We start from the raw sequence: 15,481 nt of genomic DNA, 5'->3' as shown, positions 1-15,481 counted from the left end.
GCTACAGCATCAGAAGACCACACTACTCCTGTCAGCTAAGAGCAGAAAGCTAAGGCTACAATTCGCACAGGCTCATTAAAATTTGACAATAGAAGATTGGAAAAATGTTGCCTGGTCTGATGAATCTCAATTTCTGTTGCAACATGCAGATGTAGGGTCAGAATTTGGCATCAACAAAATAAAAGCATGGATACATCCTGCCTTGTACCAATGGTTCATGCTGATAGTCGTGGTGGAATGGTGCGGGGGATATTTTCTTGGCACACTGTGGGCCCATTATTACCAACTGAACATCACTTTTCTAGTAAAGTGTACCTAATATAGTTATTTATATAAGAGTTATTTTTCACTAACTTTACTGTATGGTTTTCTTTGTTTAGTGGATAATGTTGGAATGGTCAGATCACCTGTCAATCTCCCTGAGAAAGGGCAATAGAGTGGTACAGGTATGACATTAAAGTCCAAAGAAGAGTCCACCATGGGATCCCTTGAGATTTAAGATTTCTAATGGGGTTTTGTAATTGTTATTTTTGGGGGGATTTAATAAAAATAATGTCAGTAACTAATGTCATAACTAATTGATACTTGAATTTTCGTAGACATGAGATGCATAGACTCACACCCCAAATGTTCATAATTAGTTCTTAGAAACATGTTAAATAACCTAACAATGCTGTTATAAAATACACATCCACTTTCATTGTTACAGTAGTAACCATATAAAAAAATGGAATCGCTTCAGATATCTCATTTTGTAACACTTTAGTTTAAGCAATATTTCTCACTATTAACTAGTGACTTTTTATATACCCCTTTTACAAGGTAGTGATAATGCATTTAAATCAGCATCAGCATCTAAAATATATCTTTTAATATTTAGATTTAAAAAAGATGTACATTTGTAAAGCTATTTTTTATTGTATATTTTTTGCATCAATTTACAAAAAACTAATTAACACAGTATGTGAGGTGTTTCTAATGCAGTGTTCAGTGTTGGGAAAGCTTGAAAAATGTAGTGAGCTAAGCTATTAGCTACTCTACTTAAAATTTTGCTTAACTACACTAAAAGCTACCCTCTGGGAAATGTAGCAAGCCAAGCTAAAAGCTATATGGCAAAAGTAGCTTAGCTATATCTAAGCTAATAAATTTAATTTTTAAATCAAAGAAACTTATATACAAGTCAATCATATCTTAGTGATCAATAAAATTGCCAATGAAATATATGAGGCATAATAGTTAAGTTCAGTTATTTACTGTAAATAATATGCTGTACTAAACAGAAACCCATTATAGTATATTACAGCAAAAACAAGAAATCCAATAAAACCAGGTGTTACACATTTAAAATACTATTGTAATTTATAGTAAAGAGAAATATTTTGAAATAAGCATTATATTGTGTTGTGTGTGTATATATATATATATATATATATATATATATATATATATATATATATATATATATATATATATATATACCTGTATAAATATATAATTTTTGTATTATGTGGTCACAAAAGTGTTCTCGTATCTTGAAAATATTTAGTTTGAACCTCGAAAGGCATGTAGTCTGTTTTGAGGATGTTGTTTTTTGGACTTTGAATGAGTCAATGAAGGATGAGGGAGATCTCAGATTTTATTTAAAATATCCAAATTTGTCTTCGTGTCACGGTCGATGAGGGGAGAAGGAGCGAGGACTCAAGTGCAAAGAAATAATGGGTATTTATGAATAATAAAATAAAAATAAAAGGCAAAACAAAACTACCCCGAGGGGGAAAACATTATCAAAACACACTAACTTGGCTGGGCTGGCAAGGCAAGGCAAGGCAAGGCACGGCAAGACTGGAGCAGGAACACAGGGGGAGTGTAGACGACAAACTGGCACAGAACTGAAAACATGAGGGGATTATAAAGCAAAAGTAAATTGACACAAACAGGTGAACATGACAAACTAATAATGAGTTAACAAGGAGGGTGGGACTAGACAATAGACGGGAGAGCGCATGACACAGAGAGACAACACAAGCCATGCGCTTACATAAAACAGGACAAGAACATGCAGCCAATGAGAGAACTCATTAACCGCATGTTCATGACAAGACAAGCACAACACTGAAGCACACGACAAAAAAACTAGTGAAACAAGTGCTCGACCCAAGAAAACTTGAGCCGAGCACAACAGAACAGGATTAGACATGACTAGTGTCCGGATTCTGCCACCAAAACAAGAATTTACATGACCAGAGTGCCAGAACCCTGACACTTCCAAAGATGAACCAAGGTCTCAGGGGTGTAACTACTGGAAGGTGAGTATTTAATGACAAATTCTTTATTTTTATTTATGCTAACCCTTTGAATTTAGTATTTTTCTTATTTAATTTTCATTCTGTAAGCCTTTACATGCAGGGAAAGAACTGTTATATTGTGTTTTGATTGACTGCTAACTTGAGAACATCATACATTTTACATGAGGTTATTTGACACAGGTTTTCAGCTTGATCCCTGCCACTCAAAACCACAGGATGTATTCTTGTTGGCAGGCTTTTTTCTCAGTTTGATGCGGACTCTCTCATTTGTGTGTGCAGGGCCGAACTGTTACGCGGACACATCGGTGATCCCTGCCGGCCGAGAGGTGAAGATTGACGAATGCACCATCTGCTACTGCACGTACGAGGAGGGCACTTGGCGTATCGAGCGGCAGGCGACCTGCAGCAAGAACGAGTGCCAGCCGAGCTAAATCGGTGATGGGGGCTCGAGACCCTCAGCCTTCACCCGGACAGCTGTGGATCTGGATCACCCATCCCAGCTGTGGTCTGTATGGGCTCAGCATGGCGGCCCTGAGCCTCACACGCAGCCAAAACACCAGCACCGCGTGGCGTTACATCAGTCACGGCCATTTATGACTATGAACTCAGATTGTCCCGTAGCATGTAGCGGACGGCCCGATTAGCCTGGAAACAAGGCCAAGGTTCAAAGTGCCAAATTCTACATTCCTCCTGCTACGATGGAGCCTCTGAGTTAGCATAGCATAGTCATGACGAGTGATGAGATTCATGTTAGAGTTATATATATAGTCTTAGGAGGCATGGCGTTGAATTCAACTACTATATTAATACTTCGAGTTTGTATTGAGATTTATAACCCATATAAATGATATTTATTTATGTATGTGCTGGTTTAACGATTACGATTGGAGTGTCTGATTTACAGTGAAATAATATTTTTTATAGCCACTGTATTTTGATATGCCGTACCGTTTAATACCGAATCGACTTTAATCTGTCTTATTAGAATGTATAACACACCTACAGCTGTCAATGTGTCTGGAGGATTGGCCCATCAGAAATGAGATGATGCTGCTGTCAGGAGTGACACAAAACATCTAACACAACGTCAGGATAGTCAACAGAGCAGAATGGATTTGAGGAAATCAAAAAAGGGGGAAACGCTGCTTGCAGATGTTTGCATTTGTGTTCGGTCTCTATTGTGCTCTTATATGAGGTCCGGTTTGCTAAGATGTGTTTCTATGTGTATGTGTTTTTATGTTCCAAATAAATCGTTACACTGTGCACGCTTGTTTGCGAGTAGATACTGATGTGAGGTCAGCTAAGGTTAGTTACCATTTTAAACCCAGGACCACGCTTGAAATGTCAAGTAAAAAAGATGAAAAATGGCACATATTTCAGAGGGAATATTGAACCAGGCGACTCCAAGTGGAGGATTCCAATAACCAGATGGGTTAATTTTAGCTATGTCAATAAAAGCCCCATGTATTAGCATTTTGCACACAAACCACTTAACCCCAGGTTTTCTGTACCAGCGGTTGGTGAACTAAATTGAAGTATAAATCGCGCTGTTTAAAAAGATTCTGAGAAATAGCAAGCACAATATTTGCAGTAGTTATTAGAATATAAAACTGGAGCAAAGGGAGCTGTGAAACTATAACTTTTACTGTATGTAGTTTTAACAGTGTTCAAACAATGTGTTCCTATATTCATTCTGTAACAGTTAATATTATTTAATTGATTAAAGCCAGTTAATTTAGACCAGTGTTTTTCACCTTTGTTCTTGGAGGACCACCAGCTCTGCACATTTTCCATGTCTCCTTAACCAATCACACCTGATTCAGATCATCAGCTCATTACCAGAGACTGAAAGACTTCTAATGGGTTTGACAGACAAAGGAGACATCCAAAGCATGCAGTGTTGGTGGTCCTCCAGGAACATGGTTGAGAAACACTGATTTAGATAATAACCCAAGAGTCTGTGTGGGAGTGTGAATGTAAATCAAGTTAAGTTAATCAAGAATATGGAAGCTTTAAAAGCAAAAGCAGATATTTGTACTCAAGATAATATTTAACAGGAAGCCAATGTAAAGCAGGAGATATGTTGTGATTTTAAGTAATTACAATAAAAGCAATTGTGTGTATTGCAGAATTAGACTTAGTACTAGAAGATTTTTTACATTTTTTTATTGAAATTTAACTTAAGAATATTGCTTAAGAATCAAATATGGACAGAGCCAAGACAGAGTCTTGAGGAATGCCTGTAGTAACAGGTGAGGAAAATGATAAATATTTGGGCTAATTAAGTTTAACCAGAGAAATAAATATAAAACAAATGAGAAGAACACTAGTAATGCCAACAGAAATGAATTATCTGAAGCATTACGAGAAATGGTATTAAAAAGTGCACTTAAATCCCACTAAACAAGCATCACTGTATGTGTCTAAAGTCAGCCAATCAAAACAGATAATTGGTATTTTTTTACAGAACAGTAGATCAGATCACCAGTAAAAATTTAAACACTGCTCAGAAATAACAAAAATAAATAAATAAAAATCTCATTTTTATTTGTAATTGTACTTTGCATACTTATGTGGTGATAAAACATGATCACTTGAAGATAGAATAAAATGCTATCTTTTATGCTATCTAAAAATAAACTAATAGTTTCTTTATATATATATATATATATATATATATATATATATATATATATATATATATATACAGGTGAATTGGGTTGGCTAATTTGTCCGTAGTGTATGAGGGTGACAGGCCCAGACGACAGGCCGGTCGGAATGTGTAAAAAAAGTTGTTATCATATGGACAAGTCTAAATGGAGGACTTGTTCCAAAGAGCCTACCCCGCAACCATACGGGACTAAGGCCAAATAAACATATATATATATATATATATATATATATATATATATATATATATATGTATATATATATATAAATGAACTGTTGTATAAATGTTGTTATGGATGTAAAGTAATATTTTCCTTATCGCAAACACAACAGCAATCTGGTAGTGATTGTGCTGCTTTTTTTTGTTATTGTGATATCTTGATTGCAAAAGAGAAATACTGGGAAATCTCTGTAGACTGATGGCATTTCATGCTGTTTAGCCTTATAATCATAAAATGTCAGCAAAATCAACAGTTTTGTCATTACTTTAGATATTTTGGTAGATAATCACACAAATACTAACTATAAAGTGATGTTGGTGAAGTAGCAAGGGTTTCTGCTGTTCTGACATCAGCTGCAGATGTAAATGAATGGTGAAAGAAAGTAGTTCCCCTTCAGATGGGGACCTTCAATGCTTTCAGTGGATTTAATTATTAATCCACGAAATGGGGATTTCGTTTCAGAAAGCCAATTGTCTGAAAGAGTATATAACAGGCCAATGAAATGCCTGCGTAAGGCAATGAAAGGCAGTGTAAGCTTGCGCACCTGGAACTTATTACCAATTAGCTCCGCATATAAGGACAGGGAAAGCAATGAAACGCCATCCTTTTCGCTTCAGAGACTATTTCAGCCTTTTGAGAGAGTCGATGAGGGTTCCTCCTGATTTCGAGTGAACGAGAGCATTCTCCCGGTCCAGAGTGTGTACTCGCAGCGGCAGACGGTCGAGCTGGGTTTCTACCTTGCCTGGCGTTCTTTGGGTCCAGTCCTACAGAGCGGTGCGTATAAAGTTGCAACATCACAAAAAGAGCAACACAGTCGTGCAACATATCCTTTTCAGGATGGTGCTCCAACCGTGCGTTTCTGGATGCGGTGGTTTCCTGTCCCCGGATGATGAGCATGGGCACTGCGTTTCATGCCTGAGGGTCCAGCACGTTAATGCGCTGCTCTCGGGCAGTTCATGTCGTCATTGCGATGCCATGACTGTTGCACAGTTAAGATCGCGGCTAGCCTTTGCAAAAGGGCAAACCACCCCAGCTGTCCTCTGCACTGCAGCGGGCACTCGGGCAGATCTGAGGGTTTCAGCGAGAGATAATCCGTCGCCCACGGACCCGCGAACCTCCAAGCGCTCCATCCAAGCTTCGGGCGGGGGAAGCGATCCGTCTAACCAGATGGCAGCCCTTACGCTCGATGACACCGGAGACCAGACATCCGCCGCGACATCGTAGGGTGGGCTTTCATTGTCCGATGATGATCCAGACCTCTCAAGACGGTAAAGATCCAGCTGTCAAGACGGATCCTGAAATGGACATGTAAGCCGTGCCGGGCTGCTTCAGCCGTGGGTTGGAGATGGTTTATCCCCCAGCTCAGCGGCTGGACTGAGAGCTTACATGGAGCTAGAGCTTACATGGCTGCGGGCCAGGCTGCATCCGCCTTGCACGCGATGGCCACCTACCAGCGCTACCAAGCGTAGGCGCAGGCGCTGGCCGAGCTGCACCAGGGTGGGTCCAACCCAGGCTTGTGAGCTTCGCACTGCATCCGACTATCCGACACTGCTCTTCGGACCACTAAGTCCGCTGCGTGTGCGTTGGGGAGGACGATGTGCACATTAGTGGTCCAGGAGCGCCACCTCTGGCTAAACTTGGCTGATTTGCGAGAAGTCGACAAAGTCGGTAAAAGTTAGTCAGTAAAGTTCCCCATTAGGTGAGCCCTGCAGATTCCTCCGAGGCCCCCAGCACTGACTTAGCGGAGGAGTCACTTGCTAGCCCACTACATTGTAGGTCTGCCTGCTGGTCAGCCCGTGTTTTGGGTATAGGCGCCCGCTATGCGTGATCCCCACTAGGCAATCCCATATGCTTATTCAGCCACAGTGCAGTCCCCCCTTTCGGGCGAGCCTGTGTCTTTCCTCTCTGCTAACTATCTTATTATAAGCATACTCCTTCTTCTCAGGGCTAGTCCATATATTTTGCCATCATATCTCCCCACTGGGTAGCAGGTGGCCTCCGCAGCGTCCTCCCTATCAGGACTGCACGCTTTCCCAACGTACTGTCGTATTTTCCTAGAATTATCTAGACGCTTGCGACTTCCCAAAAATATATCAAAATCCGTAAAACTTCTTTGAAGTGGGATAAGTAAGGGCCAGGGATCACGTTGAAAGACCGCGCCTCTCTTTGATGCATGAGCGCTCATGCCAACTGTGTTGTGCGCTCATGCTAATGGTTGTGTTAACTGTAAGTAGAGAATTAGATGTTACAACTTGAAGCACAAAATATGTTTTGCGGTGCGATCAGGAATGTCAAAAAACAATGAATCTCAGTGAACACATCCAGTAGCTATTTGCTCTTTTTAATCAAACTCCCAGCCTGAGGAAAGTGTCTTGTTGAACTTTGTCACACTGAAGAAGAGCTTTTGTTAAATGGTAAGACATCAAATGCACTACAGAATTTCTCCTTTTTAAGGCATTTTTAAGACTCAAGAGGAGGTAAAACCAATGACAGAATTTGGAAATATACAATAGATGATTAGGTATGTAATTACACTGTAATTAAGGAAAATGGTGATGAAGTGGGTCCATATATGTACTCTGCAGTCAACAATAACAGCGTTGAGCAGCTTGAGGACCTCAGGACTGAGAAGCACTGGTTTAGGTGATTCAGTCAGCTCAAACACCTCCCACTGATGGAGATGTGAGATACATGGTAAATGCTTCTGTGCCTCAATAATAAAAAACAATGCCTTGTGGGATACTTCCTCTGTGAATATGAATGCAGTTGAATTCAATCTGGGTTGTTTTCTTAATTTATTTAGCTTAACTTCAAATGACAATATTGTTATTTTGGTTACAACGCACCATTTAAAAACAAGTTTTCAGAACAATATGTTGATAAGGTCAACATATTACATTAAATGTCAGAATTTAAAAAGTGCATAAATTACCCACAATTCTCCATTTAAGACTAGAGATGCTGGCAAAAACACTGTGTGTCATTTATTATTGTTATTTCATTTAATTTTCCTTTGGCTTAGTCACTTTATTTATCCAGGGTTGCCACATCGCAATAAACTGCCAACTATTCCATCATATGTTTTATGCAGCGGATCCCCTTTCAGCTGCAACCCTGTACTGGGAATCACCCATACACTCTTACACTCACTACGGCTAATTTATTTTATTTTTTTATTTGTAAGGTATATGTTGTATGTTATAAACATCTTATTACAACTATTTTATATTTTCTTGTTTCCTTATTTCGTTTTTCTGTTTACAGTATTTTCAGAAATATGGAGTGATAAAACAAAATACCTTTCACTTTGATTTGTCAAATAATAAAACAAGCTTAGCCTGACATTATTGTCAAAGCCCGGCCAGGTTCTGCCCTCACTTAATCATCACAATCACAGTCAACTGAGTTCTAATCAGTTGAGCACCTGCACGTCAATCCCACGTTCATCATCACTCCAGCACCATAAAGACCCTCACCATCCCTTACTCAGTGTCGGGCCTTGTTGCTACAAAGTACTGCTAGCTTCTCACAGTGAGTGTCTATTACTAAGACTACCAAGTTTACTTAAATTTCTCGTTCCCTATGATCTCCAGTGTCCTTGTACTGTGCTTTCTCCTAGTCCTTTCCTCTGTTTTCTCCTTGATTACATCTATCTGTGTGCCTGGCTGTCGTTACTCCTTTGGTCCCTCTGATTCTTCTGGTCTACCATATCTATCCTGCAAAGCATCTTTAATAAGTTCTATTTATACCCTATCATACTATTCCATAAACAGTTTTTATGCTTGAATCTTTGGTTCCAGTCTTCTTCTGTGTCAGTCATCCAATGTTCAGGACTGCATTTCTCAAAACCTTAAGTTGCACCTTAGCATTAATACATGATCTTAATAAAGACTACCCTTTTTCATAATGTTGGTCTGGACCATTGCACTAGTAATACCTTATCATGGCTTTTTTACATTTTAGCCTATGAATATAACTGTGTGTTTAAATATATATATATATATATACCCAGTGTTTAATTACTGTGGGCTACATTAAAGAGTTGTTATGCAAAAACTAAAGTTAATTTAAAGAGTTTTTTTTTATTAAAAATCTTCATTATTATTATTATTATTATTATTATTATTATTATTATTATTATTATTATTATTATTATTATTATTATAATAACAATATAACACAATTTTTAGATATTGCTTCTTATGGCTATCCAACTTTTTATGACTCCTCTCACACTTTTTTCTGCCATAGGGTACAGTATATGTACACTCTCTGACAAAAGTCTTGTCATCAATCCCAGGTGACAAAACAAAATAAAAATATCTTACTTCTAGTTGATCATTTGGAAAAGTGTAAGAAGGTAGATTTTTCCAATGTTTTATCTGCTGAACTGCATCCCAGTAAATACTGTTAAAGACCTATTGGAATCCTTATAGATCCAAAGATTCTCACAGCAATCAGTCGGTATTTGTGAAGGAAAAATCATGGTTTGGGGTTACATGCAGTATGGGGCATGTGAGAGATCTGCAGAGTGGATAGCAACATCAACAGCATGAGTATCAAGACATTTGTGCTGCCCATTACATTATAAATCACAAGAGAGGGCAAAATCTTCAGCAGGATAGCACTCCTTCTCATACTTCACATTAAAGTTCCTGCAAGCAAAGAAGGTCAAGGGGCTCTAGCATTGGCCAGCCCAGTCACCAGACATAAACATTACTGAGCATGTCATGAGGTAAGATGAAGGAGGAGGCAGTGAAGATGAATCCAAAGAATCTTGATGAACACTGGGAGTGAATTCATAAATAAGTTATTTAAGTCATTGCAGACTCATTAAAATCTCTTAATCCACTATGATAAAAATTTAAAAGCAGCTGGGAAAATAAAACCAAATTTCACTTTTGATGGATTGAGACTCGAGATTAAGGGTTAGTCATGGTTGAGTATTTTTTGCGTCACAGATGCTGAGCTCATTGCTAATTATAAATTAAGGACATGACAAAAAAGTAAATGGTCCTCATTTAAATGTGAGTTTTACCATGCATATCAAACAATTCAGCACCAGGGACAGCACCTTGCAATGCCATACATGAGAAGGGAAATCTAGAGCAACATCTTTGGGTCATTGTTTGAGAAAAATGAAGAAATGCTATAACTTTAATTAAGATTTACCTTTATTCAGAGTCATTATAGCCTACGAATAAATAGCATTATCCTGACGCACAGTGCAGATTTTTGTGCTAGAAATTAATGCAAATTAGCACATAAGAATACATAATTTCAATATTTGAACCTTTAGAACTTTTAGAAAAATGTTCAATCTACTTTAAAAGTTCAGTGAAAATATTTTTAGTTTTATTAACCTATTCCCCTGCAGTGCTTTGCCTTAAAACAAAGCAAATCAGTGCTAAAATCTTGATCATTAGCATGATATGAAAGGTGCGAAGTGAAGTCGGCAATTTAAAGTGACATGAAAACATGGCCCAACATCAGGTGTGATTTCAAAGATGCATGAGCTGAATCTTGCATCAAAGTCATTGAGTCGGGTCCCTCTTGCCATATGGCAGCTTTTAAATGCAGTTGGGTTTGATGTCAAGGGCTCTGAGAGCTACAGAGAGCACAGCACTGAGTAGATTATACTCCGCAAGATTTTTTTTTGTTGCCACTTCAGTGCGTTGAGCCCTCAGCAAACAAACAGCCAGTCGGTCTTTGGGATTTTTCGACAGTGGCCTCATTTAGGCGTAGAAACGGCAATTAGTTTTTAGGGATTAAAGATGAGGTTTACAAGGAGAGGTTTATATTTCCCTCATGATGTTTTATCAGCAGTTAATAATGTGTCCAATCAATTAAATGAGCATAAAATTACACAACATAATTACAGGGAGATTATGAATAACAGAACTGAATTATACGTCTTAAAAAGAAATGTTAGAGGATTATAAAAAAAACTCACTTTTTTGTCAATTTGAAAGGTGGCTGATATAAGCATTGCCCAAAATGTTATTTTATAATATGTTTTTTTCCCACAACAACAATATGAGCATGGTGGCTCAGTGGTTAGCACTGTTGCCCCACAGCAAGAAGGTCACTGGTTCAAGTTTTGGCTGGGCCAGTTAGCATTTGTGTTGAGTTTGCATGTTCTCTCCATGTTCACATGGGTTTCCTCCGGGTGCTTCAGTTTCCTACACAGTCCAAAAGCATGTGGTATAGGTGAACTAAATATAAACTAAATTGGCCTTGGTGCATGAGTGTGAATGAGTGTTTCCCAATACTGGGTTGTGGCTGAAAGGACATTTGCTGTGTAAAATAAATGCTGGAATTGTTGGGGTTCATTCCGCTCTGGCAACCTCTGAAATAGAGACTAAGCCAAAGGAAAATTATTAAATGTGCATCTAGGTTTACTATTTGTGTTTCATTGTCAATAACGAATAATTAGTTTTATTGATATTTAATTAAAAAAATCTTGCACACTTAATTTGCAATATGAAATGCTACAGTAAAGGGTAATTGCTACAGGTAGGTATCTTTAAATTTGCTTAAACTAAACGTTCTAAATTATGGCTGTATTACACAAGGATTCTGGCACAACAATGCGAAGCATACACTTGCCTTTAAGGGGAAACACGTCAAACTTAATAAAATATTGTCTGACAGCTCGCGACCTCATCCGGCATGGGCACCAATACTAAAATATTAATATGATTGAGATAATACTCTTATTACGGGTCTACCATGTAAGCAGCGATCAACGAAAGGACCACCGAGTCATGAAATGTGGAGTTTTTTTTTCATTCGCCATGCGGTATCAAATTCCATTAAAACAGAAGTCGAAAGTTAAACCCGAAATGGAGTGAAACTCTAGAGAGCCTGGTGATGCAACATTAGGTCTTTTATACTGAAACTTGCCTTAAAAAAGTGCTTCCTTTGTCTTATCCATGTTTCTTTGCAGGTTAAACACACGTCAACCACAACAGAAACTAAAAAAACCTGCAACTGTGTCAATTGCTTTTTTTTTTTTTTTGATGCGTAATTATTTCCAATTAATCGCATGCGTTAACGCATAATAGTTTTAAGATATATTATATATATATATATATTAGGGGTGTAACGGTTCACAAAAATCATGGTTCGGTTTGATACGATACAGTGGTGTCACAGTTCGGTACGTTTTCGATATAGCAAAAAAAGAAAGAGGCCAGAGGATTTCTCTGATTTAAATTTTTTAATCTATTAAAACTAACAACATAAAAGTATTAACTTGTTTTTTTTTTCTTTTACTTTAAACAGTAATAGAGCTATACTTCCGGGGTTTCTTCTTAGCAGCAAATTAAACAAATCCTTCTTTATACTCAAAACAAAAAAAGCTTCCTATAAAAAATAAATATAGTATTGTAGCAGTTAAACAAATAATAAGAAAATAACAATTTAGTTTGTATATGGAACTTTTCAGAAAGATGACTATACACCTTTTCCTCAGACAGCACAGATCTGCTTGATTTGACTGTCACCTGCCATTTCAGTGGATCTGAAAGCAGAAATTTGAACTGAAATGGGCTTTTGAAGGAATAATGTAACGGGGCTCTATTACATTTAACATTTTCTTAAAACTCTACGTTTTCACTACCGATTAAGATCTCTCAGATGTTTTTTTTTTCACGACTCTCTTGGTAGCGGTGATGGTGGCATGTGCTTGCAATGTACCTGATCGGCAGGGGTGAGTTGTGCCCATTGTACCTGAAGAACTGGTACGTACTCCCTTTTATCTTTTTAGATGTTTGTCTGAATTGAATCTTTCGGTTTGTAATGCGTACTGAACCGAAAGTCTCGTACCGAATGGTTCAATACGAATACGCGTACACCCTTAAAAAAAATGTAAAAAAAAAAAAAATATATATATATATATATATATATATATATATATATATATATATATATATATATATATATATATATATATATATATTTTTTTTTTTTTTTCTTTACAATATATACAAATTTACAAATATATATATATATATATATAATGGATATATAATGGATATATATTGGTGACGCTGTGGTGCAGTAGGTAGACAGCAAGAAGGTCGCTGGTTTAACTGACCCTCGGCTGGGTCAGTTGGCGTGTCTGTGTGGAGTTCGGGTATCCTCCGGGTGCTCCGGTTTCTCGCACAGTCAAACGACATGTGATACATGTGAATTAGGTAAGCTGAAATTGTCCGTAGTTTGTGTGTGAATGAGAGCATATGGGTGTTTCCCAGTGATGGGTTGCAGCTGGTAGGGCATCGGATGCTTAAAACATATGTTGGGTAAGTTGGTGCTTCATTCCGTTGTGGTGACTGGGAACTGCAGTCAAAATTGAAAATACTTTCAAATACAGGTTGCCAGATTGATGACACTATTGGGAATAATGGCAACTCCCACCAAAAAAGTGTGTGTTTAAAATACAATCTAACAGGCATCTAAATACAGATAACTTGGCTAACATAAGGCAACATTTGGCTTGTCAGTGAAAACACAATAGACGTCTAACAATAGTCCAAAATAGGCTAGTCAACAAATAGACAGATTACACAGCGTAGTCATTCATTCATGTCTATTTGAAGACTAGTCTGTTTTGGACTATTCTTAGATATCTATTAGATATCACAGAGTACAAACTTAGTCTTTTTTTAGCAAATACATCTATGTGGGGTGATTTTTAAACACTAAACTACTGGGAATATATTCCCAATATTTATATATCTCTCCAATATTTATTTTAAAACCATATTTTGATAGTAAAGTTTTCTAGTTGGATGACTGCTGGGTTAGTGTGTGGATCAAACTCACTAACAGTTGAAACAATACATCTTATCTCACAAACAAAATAACCCACCGACTGTTACTTCAACAAAGCTGTTCAGTTACAGTATGAGCATAGCCATTTTTGCCCTGCTCAATTTTCAATATCAGCAAACTGGTCCATTTATTTTGTGAAATAAAGGTTTTAAATATTTTATTGCATCTATAAGAGCCACTAATGTGCTAAAATAAATAATTTTATAAGACACATCATACAGAAATGATATGTCAGCTAAATGCATAAGGGAAACACTGTTTGCCTTGCATATAATAAACCTGTTTTATTATTTGATATACTGTAATATTATGATCTAATATTCAAGTTTACTTGTGTAGCACTTTTCAGAATAATTATTGGTGCAAAGCAAATCAATACTACATACTTAATGCTAAAATAGTTTATCAAAACTCTACAATCTTTGTATGATACTTGCTCTATTTCAGTGAAAAGGGATATTAGAAGTTACTTTTAAATTATTCAATTATAAATGACCTATGTTAGTTTCAATTTAGCTACTGCTTCAAAAAGTGTGTTTTTAAATCGTGTATGATGATTTAAGTTAATCTCAAGTTAAAATCCCTAATGTGAGGAAAAAAGAAGTTACTTATACATGTATACCTATAATGAGTTATTATGTAACAATCCCAAGTATAATGCATGAAATCAAATGTAAAACTTTAATTTGGGGACCATTGCTCAGTGTTTTCTGCTTGCTTATTGTCATAATATTAATAGAATATTGGCTATGTAATAGAACTGAGTAAAGCCTTATTGTCCATGCCTAAACATAACATACTAACTGTTAATAAGCAGCAGATGAGATGTAATTTTTTTGAGGCAAAAGTCATGCTAATAGTTGTGTCCAAACTAATGTGTGACCATTATTTTAAATAATGCATTCAATTTGGTTTCTTGAACATCTTTAATTTAATTTTTGTATAGTGCTTTTTGACACAATCCTTTGTTAACATCTGAACAAGCAAAACAGTAGCAGCAGAAATCAAATTAGAAACAAGTGATTGATTGGATCTGAAGCAAGAGATTTTACAGTAATGATGTTAGCAAATAAATCAAACTCTGCCCAGGCACTTTAGAATTGTAGTTGTGGTTTGCATCAGCTGAGTCTTCTTTGTCTGAGACTAAGACAAGACAGGCACTAAATTGTCCATGACAGGCAAATTTATGAAAGCATAAGATGAACCACAATAGAAAATCAGGCAATGTTCATTTTCAATCTGGGGAAAACCCCATTTTACCAAATTCTCACATTCTGTTATTTACTTGATTATTTTATTTTTTAGCGTTTGCTTTTATCTTACCTGTTTTCTGGAACTGTTCTTCACCGGACTTGCTTCAAGTCCGCCGACATACATGACAAGCTCCCCGACAAACTGGTAACAGCAGAAAAGCTATCCATACGGAGGTAAGTGATCAGTTGGTAA

General features: G+C 37.1%; 1 protein-coding gene across 2 annotated transcripts in view; it reads left to right on the top strand.

The window, feature by feature from the left end:
* The window catches only part of vwc2 (von Willebrand factor C domain containing 2), a 42,153-nt gene extending 38,584 nt beyond the window's left edge, over positions 1-3,569 (top strand). Inside the window, exon 4 of one of the 2 annotated variants that reach the window (XM_087278634.1) lies at positions 2,586-3,569. In XM_087278634.1, coding sequence (XP_087134760.1) covers positions 2,586-2,737 — 152 coding nt within the window. In that variant the 3' untranslated portion in view covers positions 2,738-3,569. The remainder of the gene's footprint in view (positions 1-2,585) is intronic. The other variant, NM_001114628.1, reaches the window with a different exon arrangement.
* Positions 3,570-15,481: the final 11,912 nt, after the last annotated feature.

The sequence above is a fragment of the Danio rerio genome, chromosome 13 (assembly GCF_052040795.2).
Source record: "Danio rerio strain M-AB ecotype USA chromosome 13, GRCz13ab, whole genome shotgun sequence".
Taxonomy (NCBI): domain Eukaryota; kingdom Metazoa; phylum Chordata; class Actinopteri; order Cypriniformes; family Danionidae; genus Danio; species Danio rerio.
Note: the sequence above shows the minus strand (reverse complement) of the source record. Positions and strands in the feature narration are given on the sequence as shown.